This window comes from Pongo abelii, chromosome 15, assembly GCF_028885655.2.
Source record: "Pongo abelii isolate AG06213 chromosome 15, NHGRI_mPonAbe1-v2.0_pri, whole genome shotgun sequence".
In the NCBI taxonomy this organism is placed as follows: Eukaryota; Metazoa; Chordata; class Mammalia; order Primates; family Hominidae; genus Pongo; species Pongo abelii.
This window is the reverse complement of record NC_072000.2, coordinates 22,989,126-23,010,391: the sequence shown is the minus strand read 5'-3', so window position 1 is coordinate 23,010,391 and position 21,266 is coordinate 22,989,126. Positions and strand designations below refer to the sequence as shown.

At 36.9% G+C, this 21,266-nt stretch overlaps 2 protein-coding genes and 1 long non-coding RNA gene across 4 annotated transcripts in view; 1 reads left to right on the top strand and 2 right to left on the bottom strand.

The window, feature by feature from the left end:
• LOC134760018 (uncharacterized) overlaps window positions 1-9,250 on the top strand; it is a 37,018-nt gene extending 27,768 nt beyond the window's left edge. The window contains exons 2-4 of one of the 2 annotated variants that reach the window (XR_010136929.1): window positions 3,725-3,816; window positions 5,004-5,104; window positions 8,846-9,250. This is a non-coding gene — a long non-coding RNA (uncharacterized LOC134760018). The remainder of the gene's footprint in view (window positions 1-3,724; window positions 3,817-5,003; window positions 5,105-8,845) is intronic. The other variant, XR_010136930.1, reaches the window with a different exon arrangement.
• The window catches only part of LOC134760014 (olfactory receptor 4N4C-like), an 89,524-nt gene that overhangs the window by 6,810 nt on the left and 61,448 nt on the right, over window positions 1-21,266 (bottom strand).
• On the bottom strand, window positions 10,380-11,321 carry LOC134760016 (olfactory receptor 4M1-like). Its single transcript, XM_063715406.1, has one exon. It carries the CDS (start codon window positions 11,319-11,321, stop codon window positions 10,380-10,382), a length of 942 nt encoding a protein of 313 aa, XP_063571476.1.

Below are 21,266 nucleotides of genomic sequence, written 5' to 3'. Positions count from 1 at the left end.
GAGAGAAAACAACTCATTACAATATGAGTGCTATGATAAAAATATAAGAGACAGCGGAAGAGACTACTATTCCAAGTGAGCTGGCCAGGGAGGGCCTTTCTGACAAGGTGACAACATTTCAACTAAGATCTGAATGACAGAACTACACCGTCTCTGGGAAGATCTGAAGATAAACTTGTTGAAAGCTCATGAAGGGAGAGCCTGGTGCATTGAGAAGCAGAAAGGAGGCTAGTGTGGCAAGACAGTGGTGAGCAAATGGAAAAAATTGTAAGGGAAGATACAGAGGTAGAGCGGATATAGGCCAAATGGCAATCGGTCAACATACTATGTGTGAGATGTAACAGGCAGAGGAGTGTTCCTATCTGATTTACATGTTTAAAATGTTCTGCCGGGTACTGAGTAAAAATCGGGCTCTAGAATGCAAGAAGTGGAGGCAAGGGGAACAGTAGGGAGCATTTAAACTATTAATATAAATAAGAGATGTTGGTAGGTTAGGATAAGAGGTAAAAAAGAAGACAGAAGAAAGAATTTATACCAAAGATAAACTTTGGAGAGATAATCAATGGGACTTATTGAAGGACTGCATATGAGAGGTATGGAAGCAAGAATAACTCAGAATTTTTAATGGCATTACCATAAGGTTGGAAATTAGGCAGTGTGCTTTAAATATACTTGACTTTAAAAATGTATTTAATTTTTGAATAGGTAATATATTTACATTTTTAAATAAAAAATAATTCATACAGTGAGAAATTTCCTTCTTATATCTGTCTCCTATATGCCTATTTCACCCCATACCTCAAAATTGGAAGCTAATATTAATTTTTGTATCCTTCAAGAAATTTATGTGTATTTACAAGCAAGCATGAAAATAAATTCTTGGTTGTATTTCTTAGAATACAATGTATATACATTAAAATACACATATTTAAGTGTTCAACTTGGTAACTTCTGTTAAATATATGCACTTTAGAAACTAGTATTCCAAACAAGATAAAGAATATTTCCATCCCTCCAGAAAGGTTTCTTGTGATCTTTGCCATCCACCCCACCCATCTATCATCTTAATGAGCTTTCATCTTCTAATTCCTAATAGCATAGATTAGTTTTGCCTTTTCTTGGATTTTATAAAAACAGAAGTATACGACATGTGTTATTTTGTATCTGGCTTGTAAACTCAGCATTGTGATTTAGAGATTCATGTGCGTTGTTGCATTTTCTGTAGTTGTTTCTTTTTACTGTGGACTTAATGTTTTATTATATACTTAACCCTAAGTTTGTTTATTATCATTTTATCCTTTTATGGACATTTGGGTTGTTTCAAATCTTAGGCCACCAATAAGGTTTTCTTTAGCATGCTAATTTAAATCATTTCGTAGACATGTCTTGGCTAAACACAAGTGGGATTATCAGGTCATAAGGTAGCTGTTTGTTTACATCTACCTGAAATTACCTGAAGTTTCTATTAAGTTTTTCAGAGTGTTTAGCCATTGTAAATTCCCAACATCAATGTATGAGAGTTCAAGTTACTCCAACAATTAATTCACCAGCATTTGCTGTTGTGTTTTACTTATGCCATTATATTTTCTGCATTTCTAATGCTTTGATGTCTTGTGCCTTCCTAACACTGGAGGAACTGTCCCTCCTGTGGCTAGCCAATTCCTAGAGATGGTAAAAGCCTCACTTGCAACCAATCCAGAACCCACACTCCAGCCACTTCTTTTATCAGGCACCTATAGCGCTATTACACTCCAGGCCACTATTTCCCTTCCCTAATCACCCCAGGGCCAAGTACCAGACACTTACAGACAGCCCCCATCCTCCATATCCCACTGGAATTATTCAATCTAGCCAATCCTAAACCTGCTAATCCTGCCCCATCCATTTATTTCCACAGAAACCATGATAAAGGCTCTTACCCACATTTTTCCCATTTCCCCACTCACCTAACCAACCTCCTATTTCTAGGGATTTGTGAGTCTAAAAACTTCTTCCTTCGTGACAGTCATTTCCATGGCTGTGTGTCTTACCATTCCTGATTAAAATAAATACCGGGCACCTTTAAAACAATTGGTGCAGCAGACAAGGTCTACATCTTGATGGCAGCTACATTGTTTTTGTCAGTAGTTGCCACAGGCTCCCAACATAAAATTGTGGAGCTCGGAAAGCTGAGTCCTCCCAGCGCTGCTGCATAGTCTAGAGTGTCAAGTGCCTGGGACTGAGCACCTGGAGGCACTCAATATATTTCTCCATGTTGGTAGAGCATCCGGGGTCCAGGAGAGAGCATGTGAGGGTGAGGATATATTGGTAATTGGATATATCAACTTCTAGAAAGATTCCCCCAAAGGGGATGAGAACTGACTGCCTTCCTAGTGCCATGGATGAATCTGGTCCACTGACCAGGCAGCAATCACAGGCAATGGGGAAACAGTCATTTTTATGGACGTGTCTAGTCTCCAATATGTTATATGTTCTTGGGGCACTTGATAAACCCCTTCCTCTTTTCCTTCTCTGCTATTTTGTCCTGTTCCTCAGAGTAGTGGGAGCGTGCTCTGCCTGAACACTTGATCGTGTGTTGTGGACCATTCCCTGCTGAGTAATGACGTGCATCTTTTCGTGAACTTGCTAATCACTTCTGTATCTTCTTTTCTGGAATGTCTGTTCAAATTTTTTGCTGATTTTTCTTTACTTGAAGACAGAGAGAAACAGGGAGATTAAGAGAGACCAAATTTTCCTCCCAGTGAATGATTTCCTTATTAATTTGATGATAGTGTATCTTGACGAGCAGTAATTTTTAATTTTTTGAGGTTCATTTGATCACTTTTTATGATTACAGCTGCTTTTATGCTGCTTAAGAAATCATTACTTATTCCAATTTTGTAAGCAAATATATTCTTCTATGTTTTCTTCTAGATACTTTATATTTCTAGTTACTACATTTAGGAGTATAATCCAGCTCTGAAGATGCTTTTATTTGATTATATTTTCACTGAGATAAAAACTATTTTCTCTTGTCATAATATAACTCTTCACTGGTTTACATTTTTGTTGTTAAAGAAGTGAGATCAGCTGGGTGCGGTGGCTCATGCCTGTCCCAGCACTTTGGGAGGCCGAGGCGGGTGGATCATTTGAGGCTAGGAGTTCAAGACCAGCCTGGCCAACATAGCAAAACCCCTTCTCTACTAAAAATACAAAAATTACTCCAGCATGGCGGCACGGGCCTGTAATCCCAGCTACTCAAGAGGCTGAGGCAGGAGAACAGCTTCAACCTGGGAGGCGAAGGCTTTAGTGAACCGAGATCGAGCCACAGCCCTGGAGCATGAGATACAGAGTGAGACTCTGCTACAAAAAAAAAAAAAAAAAATGAAAAAGAAGAAAGGAAAGAAGGAAGGAAGGAAGTAAACCAGTGAGATACTATCCTGCCTGCCTTTCCCTTGAAGATGATCTCTGCTTTCAACGTTGGCTTAGTTGTCTTTATTGATCTGCAGTTCTACTATTATGTGCCCAAATGTGCATCTTTTTGTTTTTGTTTTGTTTTGTTTTTTGTTCTTGTCACAGAGTCTGGTTCTGTCACTTAGGCTGACACACAGTGCACTGTTGGGATCATAGCTCACTGCAGCCTCAAACTCCCAGGCTCCATTGATCTTTCACCTTCAGCCTCCAAAGTAGCTGGGGCTACAATGAGGCATCACCACCCCAGCTAATTTTTTTCATTTTTTTGTAGAGACCGGGTTTCGCCGTGTTGTTCAGTTGCTCTCAAACTCCTGCACTCAAGCGATCTGCCCGCCTTGGCCTCCCAAAGTGTTGGGATTACAGGTACGAGTCACCACACCTGCCCCCTAAATGTGTATTTTAAAACATTTATCCTATTAATATTTTGGTGGGATTCCTGATTATGAAGTTTGGTGTCTTTTATTAGGTTTGGAAAAATGTCAGCAATATTTCTTCAATATAGCCTCTGCTACATTTTATCTACCCTTTCCTTTGAAATTAATGAGATATATTTAGATCATTTTGTTCTATTTTCAATGTCTGTTAGTCTCTTCATACCAGTATGTCTCTTCCCTGCATAATTCAGTTCCTTAGCTTTATATGCTAAGTTACTGATTCTAATTTACAACTAAATACATTTGTTGAATTTTTAATCTGAATCTGAATTTCTCTCTTTCTTAAGATTTTGTTTATTTTTACAGAGTCTTTATCCGTCTTCATATTTTCATTCCTTTCTTTGTTTTTTTAAACATACCAAATCTACTTGATTTACATTCTCTATGTCTTTTGTGGTTTTGGTCTTTCTCTGTGTTGTTGTTCTGATTCTCCCTCACAGAGCCTTGCTTTATTGCATATTCACTCATGTCTGACTGTAAGCTCTTCTTTATTTTTTTATTTTTTTATTATTTTTTTTTGAGACTGTGTCTCGCTCTGTCGCCCAGGCTGGAGCGCAGTGGCACGATCTCTGCTCACTGTAACCTCCGCCGCCGCCCAGGTTCATGGCCTTCTCCTGCCTCAGCCTCCCGAGTAGCTGGGACTACAGGCGCCAGCCACCACTCCCTGCTAATTTTTTGTAATTTTTAGTGGAGACGGGGTTTCACCATGTTAGCCAGGATGGTCTCTATCTCCTGACCTCGTGATCCGCCGGTCTTGGCCTCCCAAAGTGCTGGGATTACAGGAGTGGGCCACCGTGCCCGGCCAGCTCTTACTTCTTGAAAGTCTATCTACAGAATATTTTGAGTCCTGGAATAAACATAAGAATCTCCAGAAGATACTGGTGTTTCCTTCTGTAAAGAGGCATTACAAGTCTGGAACCAGAAACTTTGAACAAAATTATTAGCATGCAGTGAACAAAATTATCAACTTGCAATGAATTTCAAACTCAAAAAATGTGTGATCCCACTTGTGTTTCATTTATTTTTCTTTTCTCTCTTTTGCATTTTTGAGGTGGTGGGATTTTTTAAAAAGTTATTTTATACTACCCTAAGAATATATATCCTTTGGGACCTTAGGTAGTTTTGGAATATATCGTTGGGTGAATATACCATGATGTGAATCCTGGGCTCTGTCTGCTATCCATCTGCAGCCCTACCACCAGGTTTGAAAACAGAATGTAAGTCTTCACAGTAAAAGCTGATTTCTGTTCATTTATTTCTCTGGCTTCCAAGTTTTATATTTTTAAAGATAAACATCTTTAACGTCCAAAACATGTATTTTTTTTCTTCTTTTTTTAGTGAGAGATCCACAGGATGGAAATGGAGTACAGTTCTGTGGTTTCTGCATTGTCACAGCAGATAGCATTTTGTAAAGTTCTACCTTGCTTACCTTAGTTTGTCTTAGTTTTATAGTTTAATAAGCCTAATATTAGATTAAATACAGTAGCCCCCTCTTACCCACAGTGTTGCTTTCTGTAGTTTCTGTTGTCCATGGTCAACTTCAGTCCAAAAAATGTTAAATGGAACATTCCAGCAGCAAACAATTCATAAGTTTTAAATTATGCCCCATTCTAAGTAGCATGATGAAATCTCAAGCTCTCCTTCTCCATCCTTCTAGGGAGATGAGTCATCCCTTTGTCCAGTGTATCCATGTTATACATGCCACCTGCACGTTAGTCACTTAGTAGCCACCTTGGTTATCAGTTAGACACAGCATCACAGTGCTTGTGTTCAAGTAATCCTTATTCTATTTAATAATGGCCCCAAAGTGCAATAGTAGTAATGTTGGCATATTGTTATAATTGTCCTATTTTATTATTAGTTGTTATAAATCTGTTACTGTGCCTAATTTATAAATTAAACTTTATCATAGGCATGTATGTATAAGAAAATCAGAGTATATATAGGGTTTGGTACTATCCATGGTTTCAGGCATCCACAGGTGTCTTGGAACATATCTCCTATGGATAAAAGAGGACTACTGTGTGTGTATATATATATATATGTGTGTGTGTGTGTGTGTGTGTGTGTGTGTGTGTGTGTGTGTGTGTGTGTACCCAGCCTTTTGTCCTAGACACATGTTTGACTGTAATTTGTTCTCTGGTAATTTCATCAAAAGAGGTCTTAAAAGTGTCTGTTCATGTCCTTCGCCCACTTTTTGATGGGGTTGTTTGTTTTTTTCTTGTAAATTTGTTGGAGTTCATTGTAGATTCTGGATATTAGCCCTTTGTCAGATGAGTAGGTTGCAAAAATTTTCTCCCATTTTGTAGGTTGCCTGTTCACTCTGATGGTAGTTTCTTTTGCTGTGCAGAAGCTCGTTAGTTTAATTAGATCCCATTTGTCAATTTTGGCTTTTGTTGCCATTGCTTTTGGTGTTTTAGACATGAAGTCCTTGCCCATGCCTATGTCCTGAATGGTAATGCCTAGGTTTTCTTCTAGGGTTTTTATGGTTTTAGGTCTAACGTTTGTCTTTAATCCATCTTGAATTGATTTTTGTATAAGGTGTAAGGAAGGGATCCAGTTTCAGCTTTCTACATATGGCTAGCCAGTTTTCCCAGCACCATTTATTAAATAGGGAATCCTTTCCCCATGAACAGACACTTCTCAAAAGAAGACATTTATGCAGCCAAAAAACACATGAAAAAATGTTCACCATCACTGGCCATCAGAGAAATGCAAATCAAAACCACAATGAGATACCATCTCACACCAGTTAGAATGGCAATCATTAAAAAGTCAGGAAACAACAGGTGCTGGAGAGGATGTGGAGAAATAGGAACACATTTACACTGTTGGTGGGACTGTAAACTAGTTCAACCTTTGTGGAAGTCAGTGTGGTGATTCCTTAGGGACCTAGAACTAGAAATTCCATTTGACCCAGCCATCCCATTACTGGGTATATACCCAAAGGACTATAAATCATGCTGCTATAAAGACACATGCACACATATGTTTATTGCGGCACTATTCACAATAGCAAGGACTTGGAACCAACCGAAATGTCCAACAATGATAGACTGGATTAAGAAAATGTGGCACATATACACCATGGAATAGTATGCAGCCATAAAAAATGATGAGTTCATGTCCTTTGTAGGGACATGGATGAAATTGGAAATCATCATTCTCAGTAAACTATCGCAAGAACAAAAAACCAAACACCACATATTCTCACTCATAGGTGGGAACTGAACAATGAGAACACATGGACACAGGAAAGGGAACATCACACTCTGGGGACTGTTGTGGGGTGGGGGGAGGGGGGAGCGATGGCATTGGGAGATATACCTAATGCTAGATGACGAGTTAGTGGGTGCAGTGCACCAGCATGGCACATGTATACATATGTAACTAACCTGCACATTGCGCACATGTACCCTAAAACCTAAAGTATAATAATAATAAATTTAAAAAAAGAGGTCTTAAAAACAACATTCTCAGATTTTTGTTGCATATTTAAAATTTTGTGGCCTTTTTATTTAAATGCCAGTTTTGTGGGATATAAAATCTGAGGGTTACGCTTATTTATGTAAAGCATGTTGTAGCTTGTCTTCACCTGGACCTTTATTTAGTGATAATTATATTTTGGAACAATGCATGATAGGCCAACTGGCCTGCTTCCATTGGAGCTAGAGAGGTGAGACTTTATAAACCTTGTTAAAGAAAATCCCTGAGAAAAGAGATTGCCAGTGATATTTGTTTTGTTCTTTATATATTCATATGTTTTTAACTTTTAATGAATATATATTATTTTAGTAATTAAAAAAACAAAAAACTTTAATTTTGTTTGAGCAATAAAGCTCTTTTTTAACCAGATGTAATAATAAAATTCTGGTTAATATTGAGATTAGCAAAAAGCCAGAAGATGAATGGGACTTGGGTTCTAAAATCTCACACAAGTCAGTGTATAATTCAAAGTATAATCACAATACTGAACTAAAGATAATTTACTCAATCGGGATATTGCTGATTTTAAACATAGTAGCTCAGCAGCAGTTTTGAAAGGAGGAGGAGTAGGAGAGACTGAAGGAAAAAAAAAAGAGATTAAAAGACATTTAAAGTAACTGAAAGAAAATGTAGGAGTTATATAGGGAAAAGGAGTCCTGAGACATATTTTGTATTTGACTGCTGAGGATACTGAGTTATTTGGAAACAATATTCAATGAGACAGCGTTGCATATGAGGTTAGCACCTATTTCTTCTACACTAACCTGCCTTATCCCTGCCCATTATTTAAGTCAGGGTTTCTCAGCCTGATGGAGTTCTTTATTCTCGGCACTATTGACATTTTGGGCCAGATAATTCATGTGGGAGTCAGGGGCTGGGGGCTGTCCTGTGCATTGTAAGATGTCTAAATAGTACAAGATGCAATATACGTCCTCAGTTGTGACCACCACAAATGTCTCTGGGCACTTCCAAATGTCCTCCAAGGGGTGAAATTGCTCTCAGTCCTTATTCCAATTATGTCCTCCATGAATCAGGCTCAGTTATTACTTACTAGAGTTTGCCAAAAGTTCCCCTTTTTCTTTATTGATATTAGTTTCTAATTTCAGATAATATTCCTAAGTAAGCAATTAGTTATCACACTACTATTTTTATGCCTTTTTCCTTTGTATTACTAGCTTCAATATTTTCAGTAAATATCCTTCTATAGTACAGTGTGCTGGTGTTTGAAGAGCATATCAAATCAGTGGTCTCTTTCCCAAGAACATCAGTCCTAGTTTGATGAAAGACAAGTGACAAAATGAATAGAAGTCTAGCTAGATCAAATACAGAGAAATGACAGTAAGATGATAAAAGATTTAGAAACATAACTCATCATTTTATCATATTTTATATATATAAATCTTTTTTACTTTATATTTTTTCATGCTGTGTTGCAAAATGTTAGAGAAGTCTACTGTTTTATTCACTTCCAGGTGATGAGAAGTCAACTCAAAAATCAGGACTCATAACGTCAATCCGTGCCTTTGCGTTCCTAGAGGAGAAGTAACGCAGCATTGAAGATCGAAGAAGGTCACCATAGGGAAAAATTCCCAAAGCAAAAAACAAGCTTTGTGTACCACCATTCCATCCTGTGCATCCGAGGTACACTAGGTCTGGCACAAATTACCTCCTCAATTAATAAATAAAATCTCTGTAAATAAACAGTAACTCTAGGAATAGTTATACCATTTATTTTTATATATTCATTCCCAATGTTGACAAGGATCTAATTCACTTAAAATTTAGTCCATACTACATTATCAAATTTAAAAAAGAAGACTAAAGCTTAATACACCCAATGCATTCTTGCCCTTCAATGAAAAGATTCCCTAGTTTTGAAATTAAAAACTAATAAATTTAAGTAAAAAAGTTAAAAAAAACCTATAAAATCAAATGTTCTAATCTACCTCTTACACTCTGAAGCTTGGAGAGTGAGTTTTTAGTGCTTGAGAACGGGAAATCAGTCCCTAATAATTCTCTAAGGGATCATGGGAACCAATACATCTAGGTGTCTCAGTGGCAAAGAACTCTGAATTAAGTGCTAACAAAAACAGCACCCTGCCAATTTAAGTTTAACATGAGAGGCAGAATTAGCAATTATGGAAAACATACAAAAGTGGCAAAGGAGATGATAGTTTAGAAAAAAATTACATGGCTAGATGTCTACCAATCCCAGTCAACCTAGAAGATTTCTCCCCAAGCCTGCTTTCACTCTGAAGGATGTTGTAAGTAGGGACTGGCTATAAAAATTGCTAGTTGCCTGGAGGCTTCATCTGGAATGACATGAATCTCATGTATCAGCCAAATTATACTCTGCTTTGAATTCATAAAAATTGTTTTCATAATGTGATAAAATTTTGAGTTCTGTCTCCAAACTGTTGAATGGACACCACCTGAAATATAAACTGAAATACCTTGTATAAATGAATCCTCATTTTCCATCAATTCTGGAAATAAGAGGAGATAAAGGACAAATAATCTGTTTTTCCAGACCCAGCAAGATATTTACCAGATACCATTCCACTGAGCCAACACTGAAACATGACAACAATATTTATTTGCTAACTTGAAGCTAGCTGCATCTATATGCTTGCCATTTACTTCATATTTGTAATGGACACGTCTCCATGTCTTATTTATTTTTCTCAACGTGTTCCCCTCAAAGCCAGAGCCTCTGCAGAGTAGCTACTCAATAAACAATTAGTTAAAATGTACTTTAGCAGATTATTATTATATCTCAAATTCTAATAATGATCTGTCAGGAATTTCAGGGTAGGTGTGAGTAAATTTATTTTCATCTTAATGCCTCTATTTTTTCAATATAAAGAGGAATTAATAGAGAAAAATTATAGTAAAATTTTAAGAACACAAATGAAAGGAGGAAGTGAATGCAGCATTATTACTGCAAATACTTCCTGCTTTAGGACAATGATCCTCAGGAGGAGTATAAAATGTATAATCTATCTTTCACTTCTCTTTACACAAAATATATTTGGTGACCAACTTCCTCATGGCTGCCTTTACTTCCTTGTTTCTCAATGTGTAAATAATGGGATTAAGTAAAGGGAATATTACAGTATGAAACACAGACACCACTTTATCTAGGGAAAATGAGTCAAATGGGCGAGCACAAATGTAGATGGATGGCCCAAACATTAGCACCACAATGGTAATGTGGGAATAGCAGGTGGACATGGCCCTGTTGGTATCCTCACCTGAGCCTGAATGTTTCTTGAGCAAGGCCAGAAGGAAGGCATAGGACATTAACAGAGCAATAAAACACACCACAGAGATCAGACCACTACTACAGATCATCACTAACTCCTCTGGGAAGGTGTTGGCACAGGCAATCCGGACAACCTGTGTGATGTCACAGAAGTAACTGTCTAACTCATTGGGCCCACAGAAAGGAAGTCGAACAACGAGAGCCACCTGTATTATAGAATGATTGAAGCCCCCCATCCAGGAGAGAGCCACCAGGATACAGCAGAGACGTGGATTCATGATGGTAGCATAGTGGAGGGGTCGGCAGATAGCAGCATAGCGGTCAAAGGCCATCACTGTGAGCAAGAACATCTCCGAAGCCCCAACAAAGTGTGAGAAGAAGAGCTGTGCAATGCATCCACCAAAGGAAATTATCTTCCTCTCCACAAAGAAGTCTATGAGCATTTTAGGGGCTGTAATGGAAGAGTACCAAATATCAAGGAAGGCCAGATTAGCCAACAGGAAATACATAGGAGAAGTCAGATGAGGGTCTAGCCTGATGGTGCAAATGATAAGGATATTTCCTGGTAGGATGAACAAACAGAAGGATAGAAATATAACAAATAGGACTAGTTGGACCTCCCGAGTCTGGGATAGGCCAGTGAGAACAAATTCTGTCACCTTGGTGTAATTTGCAGTTTCCATTTCTTCAATTTACCCTTTTCATAATATAACTATGAAACTTAAAGAAACTATAATTAGTCCACATAGCATTTACCTAGAGTTATATCACTGCTTTCAAAGTTGTCATACATTCCCTGTCACTAACAGATTACACGAGGATACATTTGGTTGCCCATTTTATATTTGATAAACCAAGAGGGAGAGAGTATGTGATGAACTTATGAATTGGAAACATTAAAACTATATGAAGTGTGGCATATATTTGAAACTCAAATCTCAGCTTGTTAATGTTAAAAATCTTACTTTTTCTGAAATTCGGCAATGCACTACTTCTTCCCCCAAACATCTACATTAGTAAGCAATATGTGAAGCTACTTCTGAGTGTAGCCAAATTTTAGACTGGCAATCAGAGATGTGGCCTCTTTCTTCTAGATCTTTTTTTGTTGCAAAATCTTGCCAACCTGGAAACTTAGGCTTGCATTCTAATAGCACACATACAGATCTAGCAGTATTTTAGTTGTGATACAGAAAAGAGATCCCAAGGCTTCATAAGTAGTGAATGGACATATTTTTCCATAACCGTAACCAAAACCTGTACAGCTTAATCCTTGGTAACAGGTAACCAGCCACAATATACAGCTATGCAAGGCCCTATACAAAAAATTCTTCTAGCTGTGACCAGATTCATCAATACCTGATACTACCTTGAGTATAAAATTTGCTTACCATTGCAGGAATGTAAGTAGGTGTAGTGATCTGAGAAATGAGTATGCTTGGTACCCCATTTGAATCTGAGCTGATCTGCTCTGCTTTTTCAAGGTGGCAATGGGAATAATATTATTTTTAAAATTTTGCTTACTGCCCTGTATTGAACCTGACACCACTAAGTAGAACAAAACTTGTCAAATAAAAATGAAATAAGAGTTCACGTTACCAAATATGCTTTTCTTTAAGTAAGGTTAAAAACTATCACACCAAAGTAAGTTTTGTTGTAACCAACAGCAAATACAAGAGAGTTGTTTCTTTTCTGTTGATGTGATATTTTATATTGCCTCTCCTATTACTTAAAAAAATTAAATATGAAAAGGAATTTTTAAAAAGTTAAGGTTCTGTAAAACTAAATAGATGTGGCTGTGTCCAAACACTTATGGGCAATATGTATACTACTCTGAGAAAAGAAATTAAATGTGCCATTTTTGGAACGTACTCACTCAATTTATACATAATTTAACAAACATAGATAAATGACTTTCAGTATCTTATAGAAGCATTGTATTTTGAAGAAGGGATGGCTTACTACAAGCAGACACACACACACAAAAAGTGTTTTCCAGGAATCTGGTAGCAAGCGGAAGAAAGGTAAAAATACTCAGAAACTGAGTAGTGTGGGACTATTTAGAAAAGGGATCAATTTTCCCATGTCCATAAATTGCCCAGTGTGGACCTCAGTGAGTTAATTAAGCATATTTAATAAGATTGAAAAATTTAAAATTTGGTTTAGGAAGATTTTAATCAAAAGAAAGATAATAAGGTTATCCAGAATGACACATTTCCTAAGATTCCAAAAAACAATGATCTTATTGTACTTACCTGGAGGAGGCAGCTCATAGCCCCCATAACTAATAACACAAGTATAGCTTATAATTATATATTTGCTGTGTTATTAGTTATGAGGGCTATGAGCTAGTTGTATACTAATTTACATTCACTGATAAGTCAACTATGAGGTTCCAACAATCAAATAAATTTCTACCAAAAACATCTGAAATATTACGATTACTCAGCTCATTTATATATTTTGCTATTATGCTATGTAGTTTTTGACGAGATGGAAGTGATTATTTGTTCCTAAGTAAATAATTGTCCCTTTATTATTGAAAGGAAATGAATATTTTAAAGCAGTAAATACCATTACAAGACCATATGCTTTTTTTTTTATTATTATGGGGACATGATGCAATGATTCTGAGTGTCATCACACAAATCACCCCTTCCTCCTCTGCTCTACTCCATACCCATTCCATGAAAACAGAAGTAGAAAATGGCACTAATCTAGAAAGAATTTAGGTGAATGAGTGTTGATGTCTTGAAAAGACAAACACACATCAGGTATTATGGAATAGAAAGGGTGATTTTACCAGAAAAAAGTGTCAAAGAGATTTTCTTTTGTACCTCAGTGTTCAAGATATGACATAAAATTAGAAACTAATGATGTATACTTTGCATTAAGAACCAAAATCAACCACATTTATTCCTTAGAAAAATACAAAGGATTCATCTCTCCACACTCCTTGGTGAGTGTCTCTGTCCTCCACCCTTCACAAGTGTCAAGTGGAAAAATATTTTGCTGGAGCATCTCAATCCAATAGTCAGGCAGCCAATCAAACCCCCTACTCCCAAAGCTAGTAATGCTCAGCTACTACTCATCACACACACACACACACACACACACACACCACTACACCATGTCACTTCCTCAAGGAAGAACAAACACCTAGTTTCCCTACATTAACATAACCATTACCTAAAATACCATAAATGACACAACAATTCTTATTCTGTCCAGCACTTGTCATTTAACGCATGTCAAAACAAAGCTATCTACATGTGATATTAAAAGTCTATTCCTAAATATACAGCTTCTGTGTCACTTCTATAAACTATTCATTTGATTATCCCACAAACATTTAGAGAGTATCTACTATATGCTACCTGCTGAGACAAAAATGAACAAGGAAGAATCAAACTCTGCCTCATCAAACTTCCATTCTGAAAATATAGACAGACAATAAATAAGTAAACAAGCAAATAAAAATAAAATAAAATATAAATAAGTAAAATAAAATAATTGCTACTAGTGCTGAAAGACAAGCAGGAAATAAAAAGAAGGCAATGGTAGAGTAAATGATGATGGGGGTGGTATGCGTGTGATGGAGTATTTTAGAAAAGCTTCTGAGTTGGTGACATTTGTCTAACTTTGAAAGTTTGAAGAAAAGCATTTTAGGAATAGAGAATAGTAAATGAAAAGGCCTTGTGTCATGAAAGAGTTTCTAAGAACTGTAGAAGACCCACAACTAGTAGAAGCATAAGAACAAAATAAAGAGTTAGTCAAAGACCAAGTAATGTAGCCCACAATAATAAAATTGGATTTCCAATTTTCTTTCAATATGTTTTACAATAAAACTCAGGAGAGTTTTATTGTACAATTTGCAATTTAGAAATATCACCCTGGCTGCTATGTGAATAAATTGGAGTAAGACAACATTAAAGGAAAAATAAAAAAAAATGTATATATATGGCTTAAACTAACAGTATAGCAATAACTATTTGGAGAGAAGAAGAATTTGTTTAGACAATATTCATGAGATGCAACTGGCAGGATTTATCAATGGATCATAGGTTGCTATTGTCATACTACCAAAGGCAGCTGGAATTTGAACTCCACAATGGCAATTTAAAAATATTGTTTTCCTATCTTCTGTGTCTAAAATGAGGTTCATCCAGCACATACCACGTCCTTAATAAAATTGGGCTAAATAAACTATACATACTTGGGTATGCTCTGTAACACCCCAAGAAAGGCTGGGAATTGTGCCAAGAAAACCCAAAGCAATTATGTTTATGGGAAATTCTTGGGGGAGATAAGCCACTCATGAAGATTGACTTAGGGCATTTTTTTCTAAGGTTGCCATTGAGGAGGGGATGTCTATTCCAAATCAGTGCTTACTCTTAGAGCAGTGGTTGCAAAGTTGCTTAAGAAGATTTACTCCATCTTACATCCACCCACCTACTCCTCCTAAGCTTCTGTTCCTCTTTTAACAACATCTAGAAAATTCCCATTCTTAATCTACAGGGACGTAGTACCTAGAGGATGACTATGGAAATACCCAGGAGTATAGGTGCATTCCCTGTAGGTGAGTGAACTGTGAAATCTCCTCAAGAGAAGCAATGCTTTGGGGGAAAACAAGAATCTGCGTGATGTTGAGGTTGTGAAATCTTCCTCTATGACAGTTTCTTCATAGCAAAAGGAGGGATTTTAACTAGAATTTTAAGAAATGTTCTACCTCTAAAATCCTGTGATTCCATTAAAGTAAAAGTAGGTTGAGAGTAAAATTCTCAGAAAGGTATATTAAGAAAGATTTGGGTAGCAATAGGGAGAAACAGTGATGTAATCACCGTTGTGGATATATACAACACTTCTTAGAAATAATGCGAATTAGTTTTCCTATTTTTAGGATATTGAGCTCACTTCTTCTGTGGGATGGTGAGGAAGGAGTATACAGAAGCATCTTCACCATATAGGTGGGTATAGGAAACCCTGGGACGTCGAGTGTCATAAATAAATGAGTAGCAGAAAATATCAAGATGTAGTTATTACATTGATTTTCTGTATGCATTGTTGCCCACAGTAAACTAGGCAAGAAGAAACCATTAGGATCAGAGAAGAGCTGATCTCAGTATTAGACTATTTTGAAGATCATTGCTGCTTATTTCTCTTTTAATATGCTTTATCATTATTATATTTAATATAATTTAATGTTATTAAAGTATATTAAAATTAATATATAGTAATATACATTAATATATTAAAGTATATGAAAATATTTTATATACAATATATATTTTAATATATTTTAATTTACTTGAATATATTAAAGTATATTAAAATATATTTTATATATAAATTATATATATTTATAAATTATAATTATATATTTACATGTATTACATATTTCTATATTATAATATATATTATATTATATATATTTGCTGCTTATTTCTCTTTTAATACACTTAGATATGGGGTGTTAGTGCTGTCAACTGAAGAATGATGAGGTTCATAAATTTGGAAAGGAGGACCTTTATTTCTCATAGAGTGCAGCCTGCAGGGTGGCTATTATGACAGGCTGGGAAATATAGCCTCTGGCCAGGATCCAGAAACAAATATTTCAAGACAGTGTCAAAAGGAATATGTACAGAGTGAGGTGGCCAAATACATATGCTCAATAAGCTATAGGAGGAATTATGAATATTTATGAAAGGACAACCATGCACATGCACAATTGTGCTTCATGCACCTTCATGAGTAGCATATAGTTGGTCTCTTATCAGGAAGGAATGCTGGTTAATTGCTGAGTTAAAACCACAAAAAAACAGGGACAGCTTCAGTGGTTGGTTGATATCAGCAGTGGAGTCTTTCAAAAGAGCTGGTTTCTATTTAGCACTTAGGTAGGAAAGTCTAATGGCAGTTAAGTGAGGGCGGGGATGTAAGCAGGCACATCTGACCGCCTATCTTGTCATGGATGAAAACTCAGCTTTTAAGGTTACTCTGGGGTGCCCATGGCCAAGAGAGGGTCCATTCAGTAGGTTGGGGAGCTAAGGGTTTCATTTTTATTTTATTTCTCAGTGCCTTCATCCTAACCACAGCTGAACACTTACTAGCTATGTAATCCTGGGCAACTCACTTACCTCTGCCTCAGTGTGCCTCATCAGTGCAATGGAAATAGTAACAGTACCTACTTCATAGGTATTGTAGTGATTAATGCATATAATGCTCCCCACATTTTTCCCAGACCCACAGTCCTGTTACATTGTTGATGTATCACTATTTTTAAATCCTTCAGCTATTCTCAGAAGCTTGTTTTCTAAAATGCCTGAAATTTTGTATGAATTTTGTATATATAAGTTCCATAAAAATGTCATATTTCTATGGCTCCCATAATAGTACTCTGTTTACACCTCCAGTACAAATTTTAACTTATTACATTGTAATTTTTCAGTTTGTATTTTGCAAAATATAACAGAAACTCTGAGCTCCTTGAGGTCATGGAGTATGTCTCATTTATGTATCTACTGCCTAAAGTAGTTCCTAGCATGCTATGGTCTTCAATATGTGTTTGTTAAATGGATGGATGGATGGATGGATGGATGGGATGATTACATAGATTTTTTATTGAATAGATAAATCAATAGACTTTGACAAAAATTAAACACCACAACATCTAATTGTTTTTATTAATTCATTTAGTTTTTACCTACTCTGCTACATAATTCCTAATTTTGCTTTTTGGAATCCTTTTTGTTAAAATACATATTTCACCCACATTTATTTCAAGTAAGAGTCTCTTTGCTTTTAAGTTTCTGTTTTGCTTTTCTATTTATTTTCAAAGTTTTCACTACTACTAACACTAATCCCTTTGAAATGAAATATTTCGAGCCTCAACTTTCCCATCCTCTTCACAGAGATCATGCTGAAGAACTATAAGAAGAAGTAACTAAAGATTTTGGGGTTTTCCTGACTTTCTTCCAGGAGTAAAGGGATTCAAAATTTTGGAAGTTTATTTTAATAATCTGTCACGCTCTGAAGACCCATAAATCAAAAAAGCCTTCTCTGAGCTTGTTTACAAATGGTTCATCCTATGAGTATAAAATGACCAAGCTGTCTCTTCAATGCCCTGTTCAACCCTGACTTTAAAATGCTTTAATTATTGAGATCAAGGCCGAGAACAATTTGTTCACCCACTCTACAGCTAAGACCTGCTCTACGCTATCATCACAGTTCCCTAAGACGTTTCCTTACATGCTGCTTTCTGTTTCTTACCACTGATCTCTGAGCATTTTACATAGTTATTCCCATCATTATATCTATCCTACTGTCTCAAAAATAGGATGGTTTATGTAAACGTTATAACAACATTCCACCTACCAATTACTGTGACAGTCTTGGTGCCTTCAGGAACTATGGGGAGGAGGTAGAAGAAGCCTCTTCCACCACCCACAGTGGAGGACTTTATCCTCTACATGTTGGTATATATCAGTTTCTGCCCTGATGTAACAGTAAACTAACTAGCAGCATGGGCTGTAACTACAAAAATCAATCCTCTGGAGGCAAGGGGAAGCCAGATAGGAACACAAGCTCTGAGGGAATAATTTAAAAGTTGATTTGCACTTCATCCAAAGAGCATAGAAACACAACTTTTGAGTTTCACAGAAGAAGTAAGAAAAATGGTGAATTTCCCAGGATTAGGGGTGGAAAATGCTATGATGTACAATATGTGTTTTCTAGAGTATGACATGCACTTTCAATTCTATTGCCCCAGAGGACACAATAAGTTGTGCTGGAACAAATAGTTAACCAGATTTTTAAAAAGAATTATATTTTATAACTTATACTTAACATAAATTGCAAAGGAGTAATTTTTTTAATTACTAGAAATATAGAGAGACTATTTAAATTACTTTGGAATAAATAAAAACTTTTAAGTATATCCTGCCCCTATGAAGGAAAAACAATAAGAAAAGAGTTACAGCATATTTGATAATGAAATTTAAAACTTATCAATGGCAAACACAAATATAGGGGAAAATGTTAGAAATTAAAACAATTTAAAATTACTAGAAAATAAAGACAAATTTAACAGGAAAATAATCAACAGAAAAAAATAAATTTAAATAACTCCATTATATAAGAAGCACTTAAAAATCAGTCATACTATGGCAAAAATAATAATGATAATAATGCAATTTCAAAGTGGGTGAAAAACTTGAAGATATTTCTCTAAAGAAAATATACAAATGGCCAACAGGTATATGCAAATATGTTCAGCATCACTAGTTGTCAAGGAAATGCATATCCAAACACCAATGAGATATTGCCTCATGCCTATTAGCATGGCTATTATCAAAAAACAAAAGAAGTGTTGGCTAGAATTTAGGGAATTGAAACTCCTATACACTGTTGGTGGAAATAGAAAATGGTGCAGTCATTATGAAAAATAATGTGTCAGTTCCTCAAAACATTAAAAACAAAATTATTATGATTCAGCAATCCCACTTTTAGGAATATGTCCAAAAGAACTGAAATCAGAACCTCAAAGAGATACCTTCATACCCATGTTTACTACAGCATTATTCACAAAAGCCAATATATGGAAACAGCCTAAAAGTCCATAGACAGAAGAACAAAGAAAATGTGTTAGACATCAGCTAGAATGGCAAAGTAGGTGATCTCAGTCTTCATTCCTCCTACAAGGAACAACAATTGGGCAAATATCCACAAATGAAAATAACTAGCAGAGATCAGGAATCTACTTCAGAAGTTAAAACAATAGAGCAGACAGAAAAACTTCAAGAATAACCACAAAAAATGGTAGAAAAAACAGTTTCAATTTGCCTGTGTCATCTCCTTCAGGCTGGCAGTGCTCAGTATGGAAAGGTCACTGCTCAGCTCCCAAGTTCCCCTTGCAGAGAAAAGGAGAGTGGAGTGATCCATCTTACTCAGCCTACTGGAGCATTGCCCAAACAACCAGTTTAAGTTTCACCCATCCCAGATTGCTAGGGAGACCAATATAGCTGAGAAATCTGTAAACTGCTGGTAACAGAGAAATGATGAGGTCTATCAGTATCAGTCATGTGGTAGGAATCAATGCAGTCCCCAATAGCCTGATCTGAGCAGAATTCCGGTAGCCTTCTATACCGAGGACCTCAACAGCCCTCATGGATGTAACACAGGATTCTTTGAGGGCCACTTTGCCAAGTGGAAATCTCGATGGCCAGCAGAGCCTCTGCTGAGGCTTCACTCAGGCCCTCTGAACTCGTTCTGCTCATTTGGCCTGGCAGGCTATGCTCCACTCATGCTCACTTACCCAGATCCCATGACACCCACCATAGCTCAGTGCTCACCCATGGTTGGTTTGGGCATGCTATGACTGAATTCTGCCTTGAGCGCTGGCATCTGGATAAGGGGGATGCAGCAATGCCCAAAAACTCAGAGATGCCAGCAACTGTGGTGCCTGAAGAGGTGTTACAGCTTTTGTTCTGGGAGTCAAGGTCTGAGCCCCCAGGAAGTGTTACAGCTCTTGTTCGTTCTCACTGCCGGCCGCTTCAGCAAATGGGGATGTGTCACAGCTCATTCAGTCCTGCTGCCCACAGCTCAGCAGTTGGGGACGTGTGGCACCCAGCATTTTTTTTTTTTCACTTCTGTAGCTTGGTGAACAGGAGTGTGTCTTACAGCTCTTTTCACACCCACTATTCAGTGGATTCTGGATTCTTGTCCCGCAACCAACAGGAATGAAGCATGCAGACACCGCAGAGTTAGCAAGGCTGATCAGATTTTTATTGAGTGGCAGAAAAGCTCTTGACAACAGAGAGTAGCCAAAGTGGGTAGCCCTCTGTTTAAGAGTGGAGCTGAAAGCAGACAGCCAGCTGTGAGGCTGAGTCTGGGGTTTTTATGGGCTCAGAGTGGAGGAATCTGTGCTGATTGGTTCATGGGCAGGCCTGGAAAAAGCACCGTTTAATTGCCAAAAAGCACTGAGGAAGTTCTCAGTCGGGTCATGGACTCCACCTGGAACTGGCGGCTTGGTTTTCAGGCTTCAGGTTGTCTTTGGCTTGAAGGTTGAGATTCACCAGGGACTTATCTCTGTCTGCCTAGGAATCTGTCTGTCTCCTGCCATTATCAGCTGCACATACCACACTGCTTTCACTGCCAAGGAACCCACAATGATCATTGCACAAACTATAGTACTTAACTCCACAGAGGACTCCAGCAGGTTTAGTCACTGACAAAATCAACACCCAAAGATCACAAAGAAGCAGGAAAACATGACACCACCAAAGGAACAAAATTAATTTGTAGTAACCAACCCCAAAGAATTGGAGATCTATAAATTGCCTGGAAAAAATCAAAATAATTACCTAAGGAATCTTGGGGAACTACAAGAGAACACAAATAAATAGTTTAATGAAATCAGGAAGACAATCCAAGAATAAAATGAGAAGCTCAATAAAGAGACAGAAAATATTTTAAAAAGAACCAACAGAAATGTTGGAGCTGAAAAATACAATAGCTGAACTAAAAAAATGTAATAGAGGCTTGAACATCAGACTAAATGAAGCAGAATAAAAAAATAATGAACTCAAAGACCGAGCATTTTAAATCATCCAGTAAGTGGAGATAAAAGAAAAAAA